At 43.9% G+C, this 14,615-nt stretch overlaps 1 protein-coding gene across 1 annotated transcript; it reads left to right on the forward strand.

The window, feature by feature from the left end:
- The first annotated feature begins 383 nt into the window (after positions 1-383).
- Positions 384-14,251, forward strand: kcng2 (potassium voltage-gated channel, subfamily G, member 2). Its single transcript, XM_048993204.1, has 3 exons — positions 384-950; positions 6,173-7,026; positions 13,021-14,251. Exons 2-3 carry the CDS (start codon positions 6,268-6,270, stop codon positions 13,843-13,845), a joined length of 1,584 nt encoding a protein of 527 aa, XP_048849161.1. The 5' UTR covers positions 384-950; positions 6,173-6,267; the 3' UTR covers positions 13,846-14,251.
- The last annotated feature ends 364 nt before the right edge of the window (positions 14,252-14,615 follow it).

Here is a 14,615-nt window from a genome sequence, read left to right on the forward strand (position 1 = left end):
TTCAAAATGAATTTGTCATCTTAATTTATGCAAATCAATGAATCAATAAACTGCAGTTGACTTTGTCATATTATGCCTATATATTGCTTAACGTCACCTCATATTATGGAAGGTTACTGCTTTTTGTGTTATTTTTTCATTAATAACATAAATATGCACCTATCTTAAACCAAACATCAAATTAAGCAAAGTAGTATATGCACGAAGGTCGAGTTTGCAACAGTAAACTTTATTGCAGTGTAATGAAGGATATGAAAGCGTCTGTGCTGTGGGCTGTCTGTGTGCATAAAGCAGCACGTGAATGCCACGGTGTGCTTTCCATCACCTGTTCGCTGCCAGCTGGACTCCTAACAAAACTATATTTTAATGCGAGTAAGAAAGCACTGCTGAGTTGCGAGTCTCTCCTTTCCGTGCATTTCCACTCTTTCTCTCTCCTCCGTTTTTCCGCGTCTCCTTCCCTAGGACCGTATACCCTATCCTGAAAGGGGATCAGGAAGAAGCAACGCCGGCACACTCCCGTGGCAACGATGACATGGCAGCACCCGAGCGGTGGCTATAGAGAGTAACCCTGAGTCATTATTTTATCTTTACTCATCTAATTGACCTGAAGAATCCGCATGCATATGTACACCCGTCTACAATAAATCTGTATTTGCGTTTGCCTTCGTCCACATTTAAATCATGCATTGGCGATCTTAGACGAAAATTACATTACATTGCATTTTACAGCTCTTAAAGAGCTATGAAAACCAATCCTTACGCTCTGAAAGACAAAAACACGTGACTCTACCTGGGTTTGAAAACACCTGGAAAACGCGGCTGAAGGGGCAGCGTACATAAGGAGGAAAAGACGAGAGATGGGAGATTAGAGGGAAAAACGCCACCGAGCGATTATTATTACTGACATGTAAGGAATTTATGATCCGATGGACACAAACCATCCGAAGCAGGTGAGATGCTTTTCCTCTTAAATATATATCTCAGGCAATTCTGGGTTTGCTATAGTATGTGCGGTAGCTTCTCGAGTGCATTCGCGCTGTTTATTATTAACTTTGTGAAACACTCTCAAAGTAACGTGTAATATGTTACTTTTCGTCGGATATTGAAAAGCAGCTGTGAAAAGGACGATCTCACGCTTTAAACAAATGTGTGTTTCACCATTACATGACTGTATGCTGTTCCGGTATCTTTACGTGCTTAAATGACAGAATTACTTTTGGGTTATCATCTTTATATAAAGAATTTAAGCCACACGTATTTAAACCTAGTTAGTAGAAATCTAATCAATTATTAAATTGAAATAAGAATAACCAGACATATATATATATTTCAAGCGAGCGACGTCTGTTAAGCAATACTGAGATGTCTTTGATTTGTTTAAATTAAAATAAAGATTTTATCAATGCAGCTATGCGATTGGATCAGAGTTGGATCAGAGGCAGTGTTTACATGACTGATTCTATCTTACTGGTTCAAAAACTGACGATGACGCTTAATTAAATTAACAAGCAGGACCGTGGTTACATTTTAAAAAGGGGGTTCATATCAAATACCTACAGACTGCCCATTGTAGGTAACTGATTAAATCGGTACTGATTAGTACTCATAGACTGATATATGAGACAAATACCGAGTGTCTGTCAACGGCGCCCCAAATGTGATCAATCTTTTATTTCTGCAGCGTGTTTGGGCAGCAAACTTTTTGCACGGACGTGTTTTTTTTAATAGCAACGTGGGGGGTAGGATTAGATAAAGACACGTCCTGTTAAGATTCTTGCATGTTTTAGTTCCCAGTACGCACGAAATTGCTTTGCTTCAGATGTCCGGAGTGTTTCACTAAATCAGGCAAACCTCGATTCATAGTGTTTTTTAAAACGAGCATATGCTGATGCATAATAGTTTAATAATGCAAAACTCGTACACAGCTGTGTCCGACCATTAAGTAAAGGCGACACAAAGGAGAAAACCCATATATTTGCCATTTCTAATAGGATTTCGTTAGCCTCTAAAATGCTCTCATTGCAGAGGGCTCTGACAACATGAGCTTTGAGTTCAGGCTAAAAAGATGGACTATTCTGTAATCTTCGTTTCATATCCATTATCCAGTTTTACGTAAAACACGATCAGTTCTAAAATGGTCAATTTAAAAAAGCTACTAATTAGACAGTCGATCCCTTTCAGCCTTTGCGACCGTAATGATCGTGATGAAAGCAGACATTGGAAGAAGCTGCAGAGGTGCGGACTAAATGCCCTTTTAGAGTTCAGGATGTCAATGACCGTGAGACAAACCAAGCGCTGTTGGAGGCAGATTAATGAGCCACATCTCTTATACTTTCCTAAGCACACTGACAGTTAGCTGTAAACAGCAGCTCCGCGTACAATACCTCAAAGGCTGAAAATAAAACGAATGGTTATATAACGCGCTGCATTGAGAACACCTATTTGTCGTAGCGATGTCCTCCGAGGATTTAAGACTCGTAGATCTTTTCTAACTGGGCTCTGTAAGCATTGCCATTTGTATTTCACATTTATATAACCCCCCTTTGAAACGACCAAGGACACCAATGTCTTATAACAACAAAATATTATCAATAGGCTGTGAGGAAAGTGCCCCTGCACAGTTACAAAATCTAAGACTTTTATAGGTTTTTCCTCATTCTCTGGTCACAAAGTGGGATATGAAAAAATCACATCCAGTAAGTGTTACGTTTACTAACTTACAGGCATTAATTTTTTGTGTAACTAGGCAAAGGCATAGTTTAAGATTTTACGAACAGCAGATTTCAGATTTATGTCTTTGGGCACGAGGGAGTCTGCGTTTGTCTAATGTTACATTTCGAAAACCGAACTTCCTCCATCACTGTCAGAATCACTGATCGGTACAGTGATTTTAAAATCCTTTAATCAGCCACTGCGCTGTAACTTTTAAAATAAAGTTTCCTTCCTTCTTATCTCCGTTAAAATGGACTTTCCTTCATGGACTCATAAAACTCCACTTGAGATTATATTATACAGGAGACAGAATTATAAATGTTTTGAATATGAAAGCCTTCATCTGAAGAATACAGGCAGGGGGCGTAGGTAGAAATTCTGGAGGCCCCGACAAAATGTCACCTTGAGCTGCCCCGCCCACCCCACCCCCCGCACAATTTAACGTAGGACGGCCCCCCTGAATTTTCCAGGGCATCCAGGGCTACTACGTCCTGTGTGTAGGACTTGCATCGACTTTCCATTTGGGAATCTGGCCGTATGCATTACCGTATACATACTGTATTACAACTTACATATGGATGGTCATTAAACCTCTGGCAGCGCTGCCCACTCTCCTGCACCTGTTACAATAAGCGACACACCCGATAACTGCTGTGTCGCTTCCAGGCGTCTCTCGATCCAAGTATATTATTTTTACTAAGGACTTCGAACATAAATGCGATCTGACGGGACTCGATCATGCGTAACTCGATTACTTATATGGTCTATAGCTGCATCTAGGTGAATTTCTATCAGTAAGATAATACAGAATTAAACCAATAACAGTGAAATGGTGATCATACACCCACCGCCTTCCATAGCTGCCTATCCAGTACGCTGTAATAGTGGCGACGCCTCGGAAAACACAGAAAGTTGTATAATGAAGCTTCGACTAGACCAGCCGAGACCCATTAAGGTGATTTTTCCCCTCGTAGCTCATCCTTATGAGTGCACTAATGATAACAGCTCTGTTTTCCATACAAATCGTGCACCAAGCATAAACGAGGCAGTCATTAATATTCTCAGCGTTAATTGCCCTTTTGAAAGAGAAAAAGGAAAACCTGTCTGTTAAGCGCACATTTCTATAAATATGTTGACAAAACTGTTCACCCGCCCCCCAGTTATTTTCCTATTTCTTGACGCATTCTCTAATTGATTTAAGACAGCTCCTTAACACTACTAGGCACCAACTGCAAAAAGAAAAAAAAACAAACAAACAAGAATCAACAGCACAGCTATTAGTTCTGCTGTAGCCGGTGATCCCAATAAGTCCTTTTAAATGTAATTTTTACAAGGTAGCGCTGTCTTAGCGCAAACTGCAGATGGCTGAGGTTGGCCTACTAACGCGTCAATTTTCCAAATTAGCTCAGATTAATCGCTCCCGTCGTCTGAAGCGCTCTGTCATAACATGTCACTGTCCGACGGGAAGACGCTATACTCATGTTTTGCTGTCACTTTGAATATATGAGCAAAAAGGTCATTACAGAGCCAAGCATGGCGTTTAATGGTGTTTATCTGTTAGTTTATTGTACTGATGTCTAATGTCAGAAAGTGTTTGTTTTATACACTCTTTTGCAATTATTTCCCCGTGCATGCAAATTAGCCTTAAGGCACGTCTCAGTGTCACAGCAGTAAATTACACTGAGTCAAACTACTCACCTCAGGGGCGTTAGAAGCATTTTGAATGTGGGGGGACACACTGGCATAAAACTAATATTTTATGTTAAATGTTGGGGGGGGAGGGGTCCAAATGAATAATTATGAAATGTGAGGGGGACACGTCCTCACCTGAATGTGCAGAGTGCATAACCCCGTTCACCGTTAGCCTGTCATCAAAGCCATTAAACCTGCTGTATTCGTTTTTGGGTGATTTTATACAAAGGAGACCAAGGTGAATCACGAATCCTGCCCTGGTCGTAACCTAGGTAATCATAGAATAGCCTCGTTGCAGAGTGGAAAGTGATATCCAGAGAATGGTAAAAATTGACGGATTCGGTGAAGGGCTTGTTTTCGCAGCTCTTGTGCCCAATTTACTACTTAAAGTCGTGAAATCGGGTTGCCCCCCCCTCCTGGCCAAGCCAGATGGCAGCCATACTGCTTTAGCCATCCGATTCACTTCCTGTTTGATTTTACCCTGTTGCTTTGCCTGTAGCCGTACAGTGACCAGCATGATTAACCTCCTACATGAACCATTTATCGGTGAAATGCATCATTTCGGCAGTCAGTCCTGGCCTATGCGGATTTAGCCGTCGACTTTGGGACAGTTTTCTATCGTGTCCCATTATATCCCGCTTGACGTTTTCAGCAACTGGTAAATCTATTGAAAGTTAAATTAATAATAATCAAAGGAAAGTCAGAGGAAAGGTTTATGCTGTAAAAGCCTGTGTTTAAAGGGGACTTTCTATGCTCATTTTCACTCTTGATACATTTTGGGATCTACTTGAACAGATTTACATACTTCAGTGGTCCAAAAATTACATTTCTCCTACTGTACGTCTCTATTCGCCCTCTGTCTGAAGCGCACTGTTGGAGTTTTAAGCCCCAACCCCCCCCCCCCACCCCCATGAGCCCAGTGTGCTCTGACTAGTCTAGTCATCTTGTCCAGTTGGTTTGCTTGCCCTATACATTCCACCCCTGTCTTGCAGTCTGCTGACAGATCTTTGCAGGGAGGCATGGTGACCTCACCATGTCAGGGAAGATAGGGCTAGAATTCTAACGAGGCGTTTCAGGCAGATTAGATAAGACTGTATTTTTGTGGCGAGAGTTACTCCCTTTGGTGTGTACTTGGGGCCTTAAGACTCTACAGATCATTAACATGCATGTAAAGCTATATGACACAATAAAGGAAAGGGGAAAAATCAGAAAAGCATCGCAGGTCCCCTTAAAGACCAAATGGTGAGAGTTTACAGGGAGAGCCGTCCTCTGCCTAGCATTAGTGAAAACCACTAGCGTGCCTGTGCTACGTAAGGCTCTTGTTGTACAAGTATACAAACTCTGCTACAGCTCTGAATAAAAAAAAAAGCTTTACATAGAATAATTTCATTTAGAGGTTTGGTTATGCGAGAGAGAGAGAGGCGCTGAGGCTGAGGTCACCATTTAACGCTAATTATCTACACCCTGGGATTCTGTAGAAGTTCATTTTAAGTGGTTTTTCATGAACCCGATCTGACAGTTCTAAACACATCTGTATATCAGAGGTAGTGCAGTTAAAACCAGACAAGCGGTTATCAGCAGAGTACATTTGCGTACAAACAGAGACGTGCTCATCTGGGTAGGTATCCCTCCTTGTGATAGGATGCTTGGACTCCATAGACGTTTTGTCAGGCTCCATTTAACTCTGCCTGGTGTCCGAGTTAAATTAAGAGGGATTCTGAAGGAAGTTCAGGAATGATGACGAATGCTCCTGACGTATTGCTCTCAGGTAAGAGGACTCGTGTGGGAAAGGAGCTCCTCCCTCCTCAACATCGACCAATAAGACCTCTGCGCCCGGACGCCGAGAGGCAGGAAGTCTAGGCCATGTATCAGGAAGTGGCCTTTCTTGCCGGCAGTGCGGAGCGCCAGTTCTCCACCTTCCACGTGAACGCCCTGGAGAACGTGCACGAGATAACCACCAACAAAGGCGTCTTCTACAAGAGAGCCAGCTTGCTGAGGCAGAAAGAGGATGCGTACCACTCGGAGGAGGGCTATGCGGGTGCCGCCATCATCAACGTGGGCGGGATCAAGTACCGCATCCCCTGGACCACCCTGGAGGAATTCCCACTCACTCGGCTGGGCAAGCTGAGGAGCTGCAACAACCACGAGGAGATCATGGACGTGTGTGACGACTATGACATCAGCTGCAACGAGTTCTTCTTCGACCGCAACCCGAGTGCCTTCCGCGCCATCGTCACCTTCCTGGCGGCGGGCAAACTACGGCTCCTGCGGGAGGTCTGCGCCCTCTCCTTCCAGGAGGAGCTGCTGTACTGGGGGGTGGAGGAGACCAGCCTGGAGTGGTGCTGCCTGCGCAAGCTCCGCCAAAAGCAGGAGGAGGAACGGGAGGCCCAACGGCAGGATGGCGGACAGGCTACCCCGCCCAGTGAGGAGGCCGCACCCTGTCCCCAGGTGGACGAGGGCCGTGTGGCGGACTGCATGCGTAGGCTGAGGGACATGGTGGAGAACCCGCACTCTGGGCTGCCGGGGAAGATCTTCGCCTGCCTTTCGGTCGTCTTCGTGGTCATCACGGCGGTCACGCTCTGCATAAGCACCATGCCCGACCTGCGGGCCCAGGAGGAGAGGGTGAGTCCTCTTAGACGTTATGGTTCCATCCACTTACATTTCCTAACGGTCTCTACCATGACAGGAACCATTATGCTAATTAGCCAAAAAAGTAGTAACCTATGTTAACAACTGCTTCCTTAGTTCATTAGTTGATGATCACCATAAGAAGGACATTGCTGCCTTGGAAAAGGTGCAGCGTAGGGCTACGGGAATGATTCCTGGTCTTAGAGGGATGTCTTATGAGGAGAGGTTAGCTGAGCAGAATCTGTTCAGCCTCGAGCAAAGGAGACTAAGGATGGACATGATCCAGGTGTATAAGATTCTAACAGGTGCTGTTCAACCAAATGGCTACTTCAACATTAGTTTAAATACTAGAACTTAAGTCATAAGTGGAAATTAGCAGGAGAACATTTCAAACTGAATTTGAGGAAGCACTTCTTTACATAGTGTGTAGTTAGAGTATGGAATAGTCTTCCTGCTAGTGTAGCGCAGGAACCCTGGGTCAGAGCTAGATAAGATTTTAACAGCCCTGAGCTATTAGTTAAGTTCTTCCCAAATGAGCTTGATGGGCCAAATGGTCTCCTCTCCTTCGTAAATTTCTTATGTTCTTATCATTTTAAATGAGAGTGTTATGTCACTTTTTTGGCCTCATCTTCTCCAAATTGGCATATGGCAACGTACAGGGAGTCGTGCAGAGAGTGCATTTGGTTCACCATACAGATCCTGAGATTCCAGGTGGCGTTTAAGTCAATTTTACGCGAGGTGGATATGAGTTTTAAAATTTCTATTTTATTTTGATCACGCAGAAAATATAAATCAAAAAACATCCAGTCTGGTACGTGTCTACTTCATTACAGTTGAAAGGACTCGCTGTCAGCCAGAAATATTAACAGAAATGCTAGAGTGTTAAGATCTTCCATCCATCCATCCATTTTCCAAACCGCTTATCCTACTGGGTCACGGGGGGTCCGGAGCCTATCCCGGAAGCAATGGGCATGAGGCAGGGAACAACCCAGGATGGGGGGCCAGCCCATCGCAGGGCACACTCACGCACCATTCACTCACACATGCACACCTAAGGGCAATTTAGCAAGTCCAATTAGCCTCAGCATGTTTTTGGACCGTGGGGGGAAACCGGAGAACCCGGAGGAAACCCCACGACGACATGGGGAGAACATGCAAACTCCTCACACATGTGACCCAGGCGGAGACTCGAACCCGGGTCCCAGAGGTGTGAGGCAACAGTGCTAACCACTGCACCACCATGTATTATTATTATTATTATTATTAATAATAATAATAATAATAATAATAATAATAATAATAAAATAATAATAATAATATTAATAAATTCACCTAGATGTCCATAACATTCAGATCCTTGTTTTATTTGACTCTAGTTTTGTCCATTGATTAATGACATAGTTCCATTCATGCCAAATTCTGTAGGGTCAAACTTTATAACCCTTTCCTTAATAACAGATAGTGGATCCAAGATTTTCAGTACTGAATGACTGTAGTATTTACTACAGAACTGTCTAACTCTTTAAGCACCCAAATCATTTGACATCATAACAGAAATGTATTTCTTTTCATTTTTTGGAAATGTGGCAGTAAAGAGTGGGACGAAAAAAGCAGTCTGACCTTAATCAAACTCACATGTACAACACAATACAACATGGCTGAGCCTTTTATTCTCAAAATAGACCCAAATCAGAGGGGGAACTTAGACTTTCTTTAAGAAACAAATTTCCTCTCCATATGAAATTTATCTTTATTTTCCGAATTTAGAGAGAACATAGTCTCTTTTGAAAGAGCTTTTGAAAGGGAAAAAATATATGAAGTTTTACACGGCTTTCTGAGGTTTTAATCACCTTTTTTGCACAAAATGACTATGTTCATTGGTGTCTCTATACAGTGAGTCACACTAAAGTGATTCAGAACAGGTAATTTTCTCAGTTTCAGTGTCAGTTATGCTCCCATCCAAGGGATGCCAATCTAAGTTTGACAATTCGTATAACTGTTAATTATCCCAGAGAATTACCACTGATAGGGGAAAACAAGGGACATTTCTGCTCGTTCCCAGTAAGCAGTTCTGTGTGTAAGCTTAAGATGACATCATCTGTTCCTTGCCATTGAACTGAATTAGCATCCAGTAAAAAAAAAAACCCAAAAACCTCAAAATTCCCCAGGAAGTTAAGCCTTTGCCTGGCCTTGGGCTGTGGTACAAGCGGCAGCAAACTGGGAGCGCGGAGGGTAAATGCGGGTGGCTTAAGGCAGACACACCCCTGAAAGGATTTTACACACAAAGGCAGCAGTTCAGGGAGTTTCTACAGACAAGCCAGTCAGCCAGAAAGAAGCCCTGCCAGTCTATTAGGATGATAACAAGGAGTTTGATTGCTTTCAAATAAGTCTTAAGGGACACAGGAACCAATGAAATGAGGAAGCAAAGACTGGGCAGATTGTTCCGTACCGAACCTTACAAGACATTCTGGCTGAATCTCAATATGTGCACTTGGCCGTACCTGTGTTCTCACCTACCTGTTTCTTGTCATCTTCCACTGCCAAAGACCAGTTCAAATACAAACAAAACAGGTTCTGAGGATAGTAAAAAATCCTGGATGTTGGTCTTGCTCATGGGTTGCACCCTCACCGAATGAGACCAAATCCCAAGTTTGCTCTTCAAGCTTGCAAGACCGGGCCTCACCAAGACCACAAGTATGGTCTTTGAATTCTTGGTATTGAGATTCACCCTCTGTTTGGAAGAAAGCACACAGAAGATTTACGCTTAGCGCAGTCACATGGCCATGTGGAAATCATAGCCTTGCTGCATGTCATTCCACAGAGAAACCAGCAGGAAGAGTAACTTTCACTAGGAAATAAACTAAGCAGGGAGGGTATTGGGTTATTTCTGGAAGTGATTTCTAAAGACAGAATTCCTTGACTGAAATAGCAGTTAGCATTAATGACCCTAATATGTACTGCGAATCTGATGCCAAATCGGATAATGAATCGACTCCAAAATACCCTGTCCTCAAACTTTCTGAAGTATATTTTTGGTAAGGAAGTTTCACTCTGACACAACTGTGTTCTGAATGTTGCACTGGGAATAACCTTCAGCTGAAATGGGAAAAGCGACTGTTTGAAAGGCAGGCAGTCTGTGCTCATGTGGATAGAAGCCAGTACTGGTGTGTCGGGGGTGAGCAGTTTGAGCTCCCAGGACCCAGAGCTGTACGGCGGACAGCACAATAGGCGTCACCTCCAATCTCACAGGTGCTGCCAGGCACCTTTATCTGCCGGAGGCCGGCTGACCGGGCGCTTTTCGGCTGCCTCCTGCTGGGACAGCCTCAGGCGCTTAGCTTTGTTCCGCTCTCCTCGGAATCCTCCTGACCGGCATCGTTCACAGCGACCCTCCTGAATCGTTGTGAAAGATCATCCCTCGTGGATTATACTTTCATAGCAGCAGTTTAAAACACTTTTAATAATTTCATCACTGATAACTAATTTCATTTAGCACAGGCAGTCCTCGGGTTAAGAACATCTGACTTGTGAACAACTCGTACTTACGAGCGAACTGGCGTAAAGCCTGTCATATAAAAAATGCAGGTTAAATAGCTGACGCTCGTGAAAACACTCGGCGTACAGTACAATATGTAGTTACTGTCATTATCGTTGTATAATAATCATAATAATATACCGTATTATTATTTTTTCGACATACCTATAAATCTGACTTATAGACAGATTCGTTCGTAAATTGAGTACTGCCTGTAGACAATAATTTTATTGTTGACAACGGAAGTGTTTGAAAGGTGCACATTTTCATACACACATTGGTTGTGACCTGCCTACTATTCCTAGCGGCTTTTACCCTAAAAACCGTCTTAATTTAGCTTTAATAACTTTCACCAGCGAGGGAAAAGTCTTCCAGCCTTGCAGCTCTGCTCCGTCTGAATACCAGTAAGATAAGTTTCCCATTCCATGATCTATTTGATCATTACAGCTCATACCAAGATAGGAGATGTGGAGACATACAAGTTTGGGAAATGAAATCTGCTCTAAACTTTCTCCAGTATTTGAGAAACCGTGATTGTATGTGAGCTCAGCTGGTCGGGGAGCTTGTGGTGATCAGACGCATGGTTTTGTAGGGGCGCTGATGGCGGGACACACTCGCTCATCTTGGTGTACCGCCCATTCCCAAATGGCATCAGGAACGGGGCAGAGATGGGTTAGAATGGCGAGGCAATCAGCCAGTCAGTCTATCCAATGGCATGAAGCCCAACTACCAAGTAACAGAATAAAATCATAACACCCTAATGAGATTAGGCTGGAGTGCATATGAAAGGAATTAATGATAAATTCCTTATTTTATTTCAGGGTGGAAATCTGAATTAAAGCCTGCGTGTGAACGGTCTGCTGATTGAATTACCTTCACAACCAGCTCCCACGAGCATGAACATCTTAAGAAAATAATCTGCAAGCTGTTCTGGCCATCTTTGGGGGCATTTAAAACGGGGATGTGGAAGCCCTATTTAATGCCCGTTAAATCGACTAATTCGTTAATTACTCCTGCCTCTTTGGTAGGGTTAGGTTTTAGTTGCCATTAATGAACTTCACCACGTCAGATGATTAAATCCCTCGTTCCCTCAGGTTTACTGCATGACAGTTCTTGTCAAATTCAAACCTTGAGACTGAACCAGAATATGTAAACAAATTTAGATAAAAACTAAACTCCTGTATTTGACATATCTCTCATATCCCCAAGCATGCCAGCTAGTCCATTAAACAGATGCTAATTTGACACTGTGGTTTTGACTACAAAACTTGGCACCTGTGTTCTGACTCGCCAATGTTTCAGGTATAATTGATGCGAAAACTTTGAACGTTTGGGGTTTTAAACCTGTAAAGACTGGGGACTTCATTATTAACAGAAGAGAGGTCAACATTGATCAAATAAACATTGCTTTTGTTGCTGTATGGGGAACATTTTTTGGAGGGACACAACATAGAAAAACAAAAACCAGAGTAGCATGACCTTCTACCCTTTTACAATCCAGATCAAACAGAAGCCTGGATCTTTTGTGTCCCATGGTGCCAATTATGCAAAAATCCCATTTAACTTTTACTTTGATGGCTAAAGTGTTTGCGTGTAGGATCCCCCTTGGGTTTTGCTGTAGGAATTAATGTAAGAAGTTCCTCTTAAACCTGGATTTTTGTCTCTAATCTGACATTCTGAATTCCATCTTCCCATCCCGTTACTCTGTATTCTTCAAGAAAATCCAGCCAGAAATATGACACTTAAAAACTCTTCCTTCCATAGTGTTGAGTTTTAGCCTCTGCTGGAGAACACAGATGAGTTTTTCTTTTGTTAAAAAAAATCCATCTAAATCCTCATACATTAAAAGACATCTATAGAACAGCTGATACTGGATAAAATGCAGAAATGCTCAGATGTTTTTCCAGACAAATAAACCAGATTTCAAAGCCCGGCGTTTAATCGCTGCCAGAAGGCCAGTGTGTCTGGCAGACAGGCACCGAAAACGGGCAGCCCTGGTCCTTAAGAGAACAAAGAATAATCACTGGTAATTACACCCTCAAATGTTTGCAAGCCACTTTACCGCAATCAAAGATTAATTATACACTGACGCTTGAGATATGGTAGGGTGACAAAAATTAATGAGGGAATTTGCAAATTTGCAGCCACTGGAACGTACTTAACTTAATGAAATTCAAGAATAACTGCGGCCATAAAATTTAGGGGGAATTAAACTCGGTCTGAAGGATATTTCCACACTTTTAGGTTTTTTTTTTTTTTTTTTACACAGGCAAGACAGAATTATTCTTTCACTTTTCTTACTACTTCAGGCAAATAAATACTGACATTAAGTAATGGAGGGACAATTGAAACAGAGAGTCTGATATGATTTCGGACACTGAGGTGGGGGGGGGGGGGTGCATACCTCCAGCTCAGGGGAGTCGCTCACTCTGCGGTCTGTGCCCCCCCCCCACCAGGGTGAGTGCTCCCAGCGCTGCCACAACATCTTCGTGCTGGAGACAGTGTGCGTGGCCTGGTTCTCCTTGGAGTTCCTGCTGCGCTTCATCCAGACGCAGAGGAAGTGCCTTTTCTTGCGGACGCCGCTCAACATCATCGACGTGGTGGCCATCTTGCCCTACTACATCACGCTCATCGTGGACTCGCTGTCGGCAGGCGAGAGGCCCGCCGGCTCGGGGAACAACTACCTAGAGAAGGTGGGCCTAGTGCTGCGGGTGCTGCGGGCCCTGCGCATCTTTTACGTCATGCGACTGGCGCGTCACTCGCTGGGCCTGCAGACACTGGGCCTGACGGTGCGCCGCTGCACCCGCGAGTTCGGCCTGCTGCTGCTCTTCCTCTGTGTGGCCATGGCGCTTTTCTCGCCGCTGGTCTTCTTGGCGGAGAGCGAGATGGGCGCCAAGCAGGAGTTCACCAGCATCCCGGGCAGCTATTGGTGGGCCGTCATCTCCATGACGACGGTGGGCTACGGGGACATGGTGCCGCGCAGCATCCCCGGCCAGGTGGTGGCGCTGAGCAGCATCCTGAGCGGGATCCTGCTCATGGCCTTCCCCGTCACCTCCATCTTCCATACGTTCTCACGCTCCTACCTGGAGCTGAAGGAGGAGCAGAGCAGGGCATCCCGGCAGAAACCGGACTCCCATGACAGCAGCAAGTCGCAGAACAGCGAGGACTCGCAGGAGACGGACAGCTCCTTCCCCTCCGTGGTGGAGACCGCCACGCACAGGAGGTCCACAGTCACGCCGGCTCGGAGAGCTGCGGAAAACAGGAAGGCGTCAAATGCCTAACAAATGCCCTCCTGTGGCCGGCCATGGACGTGCTCAGGGGATATCAGACAGCCTGGGGGTTCAAAAATGAGGTGAAGGAAGAACTGGTACCACCATGCCCAAGGTTGCATTGGCTGCTCCGTATAGACAACTGTTAGAAGCTGTTGTTGGGTTGATTGTTTATTTTTTTTTTTTTTTAAAAGAATTTTAATCCTCTTTACAAAACTCAGCTTGAAACTCAACCCATAATGTAAAAACAAAAGTTTTACTAAAAAGTTGTACAATATTCTGCAATAATAAGCTAATGTATATAAATGAAGCATTTATACCTGCTGAATGATTTAGATGCAGTAGACTCAGGATTCGCTCATTTTACAAAATGTCATTGCTCTGTCTTTTTAAGTCATACTGTGTGCAGATTAAAATTTTATTTGACACCGAAACCCTGTTTAATATTCCCCAGCGGCGGCACAGCTCAGCTGAACATCCGAGCACACGGACAGTAGCCTAAATTCATTGCCATTAATTAGATATTCTTTATTAGCTACATAAAGGGTTCCATTTCCATCCGGAGGAATAGTCATAATATTTGCCATTAATATCAAGCACAAGAGCCTTTTGCTGAGATGATCTTGGAGCAGGGAAACCTACAGTAATAGATTTAGACAGAAAGTAGACTGCATGACACTGGAGTAACAACCTCATGACTTTGCAGGGAAACTCCGTAACATGGATCTTAGTCTCAGCAGGCCAATGGGAGGAATACAGCCCCGTAACACAGTCAGATATAA

This window comes from Brienomyrus brachyistius, chromosome 23, assembly GCF_023856365.1.
Source record: "Brienomyrus brachyistius isolate T26 chromosome 23, BBRACH_0.4, whole genome shotgun sequence".
NCBI classification, from domain to species: Eukaryota; Metazoa; Chordata; class Actinopteri; order Osteoglossiformes; family Mormyridae; genus Brienomyrus; species Brienomyrus brachyistius.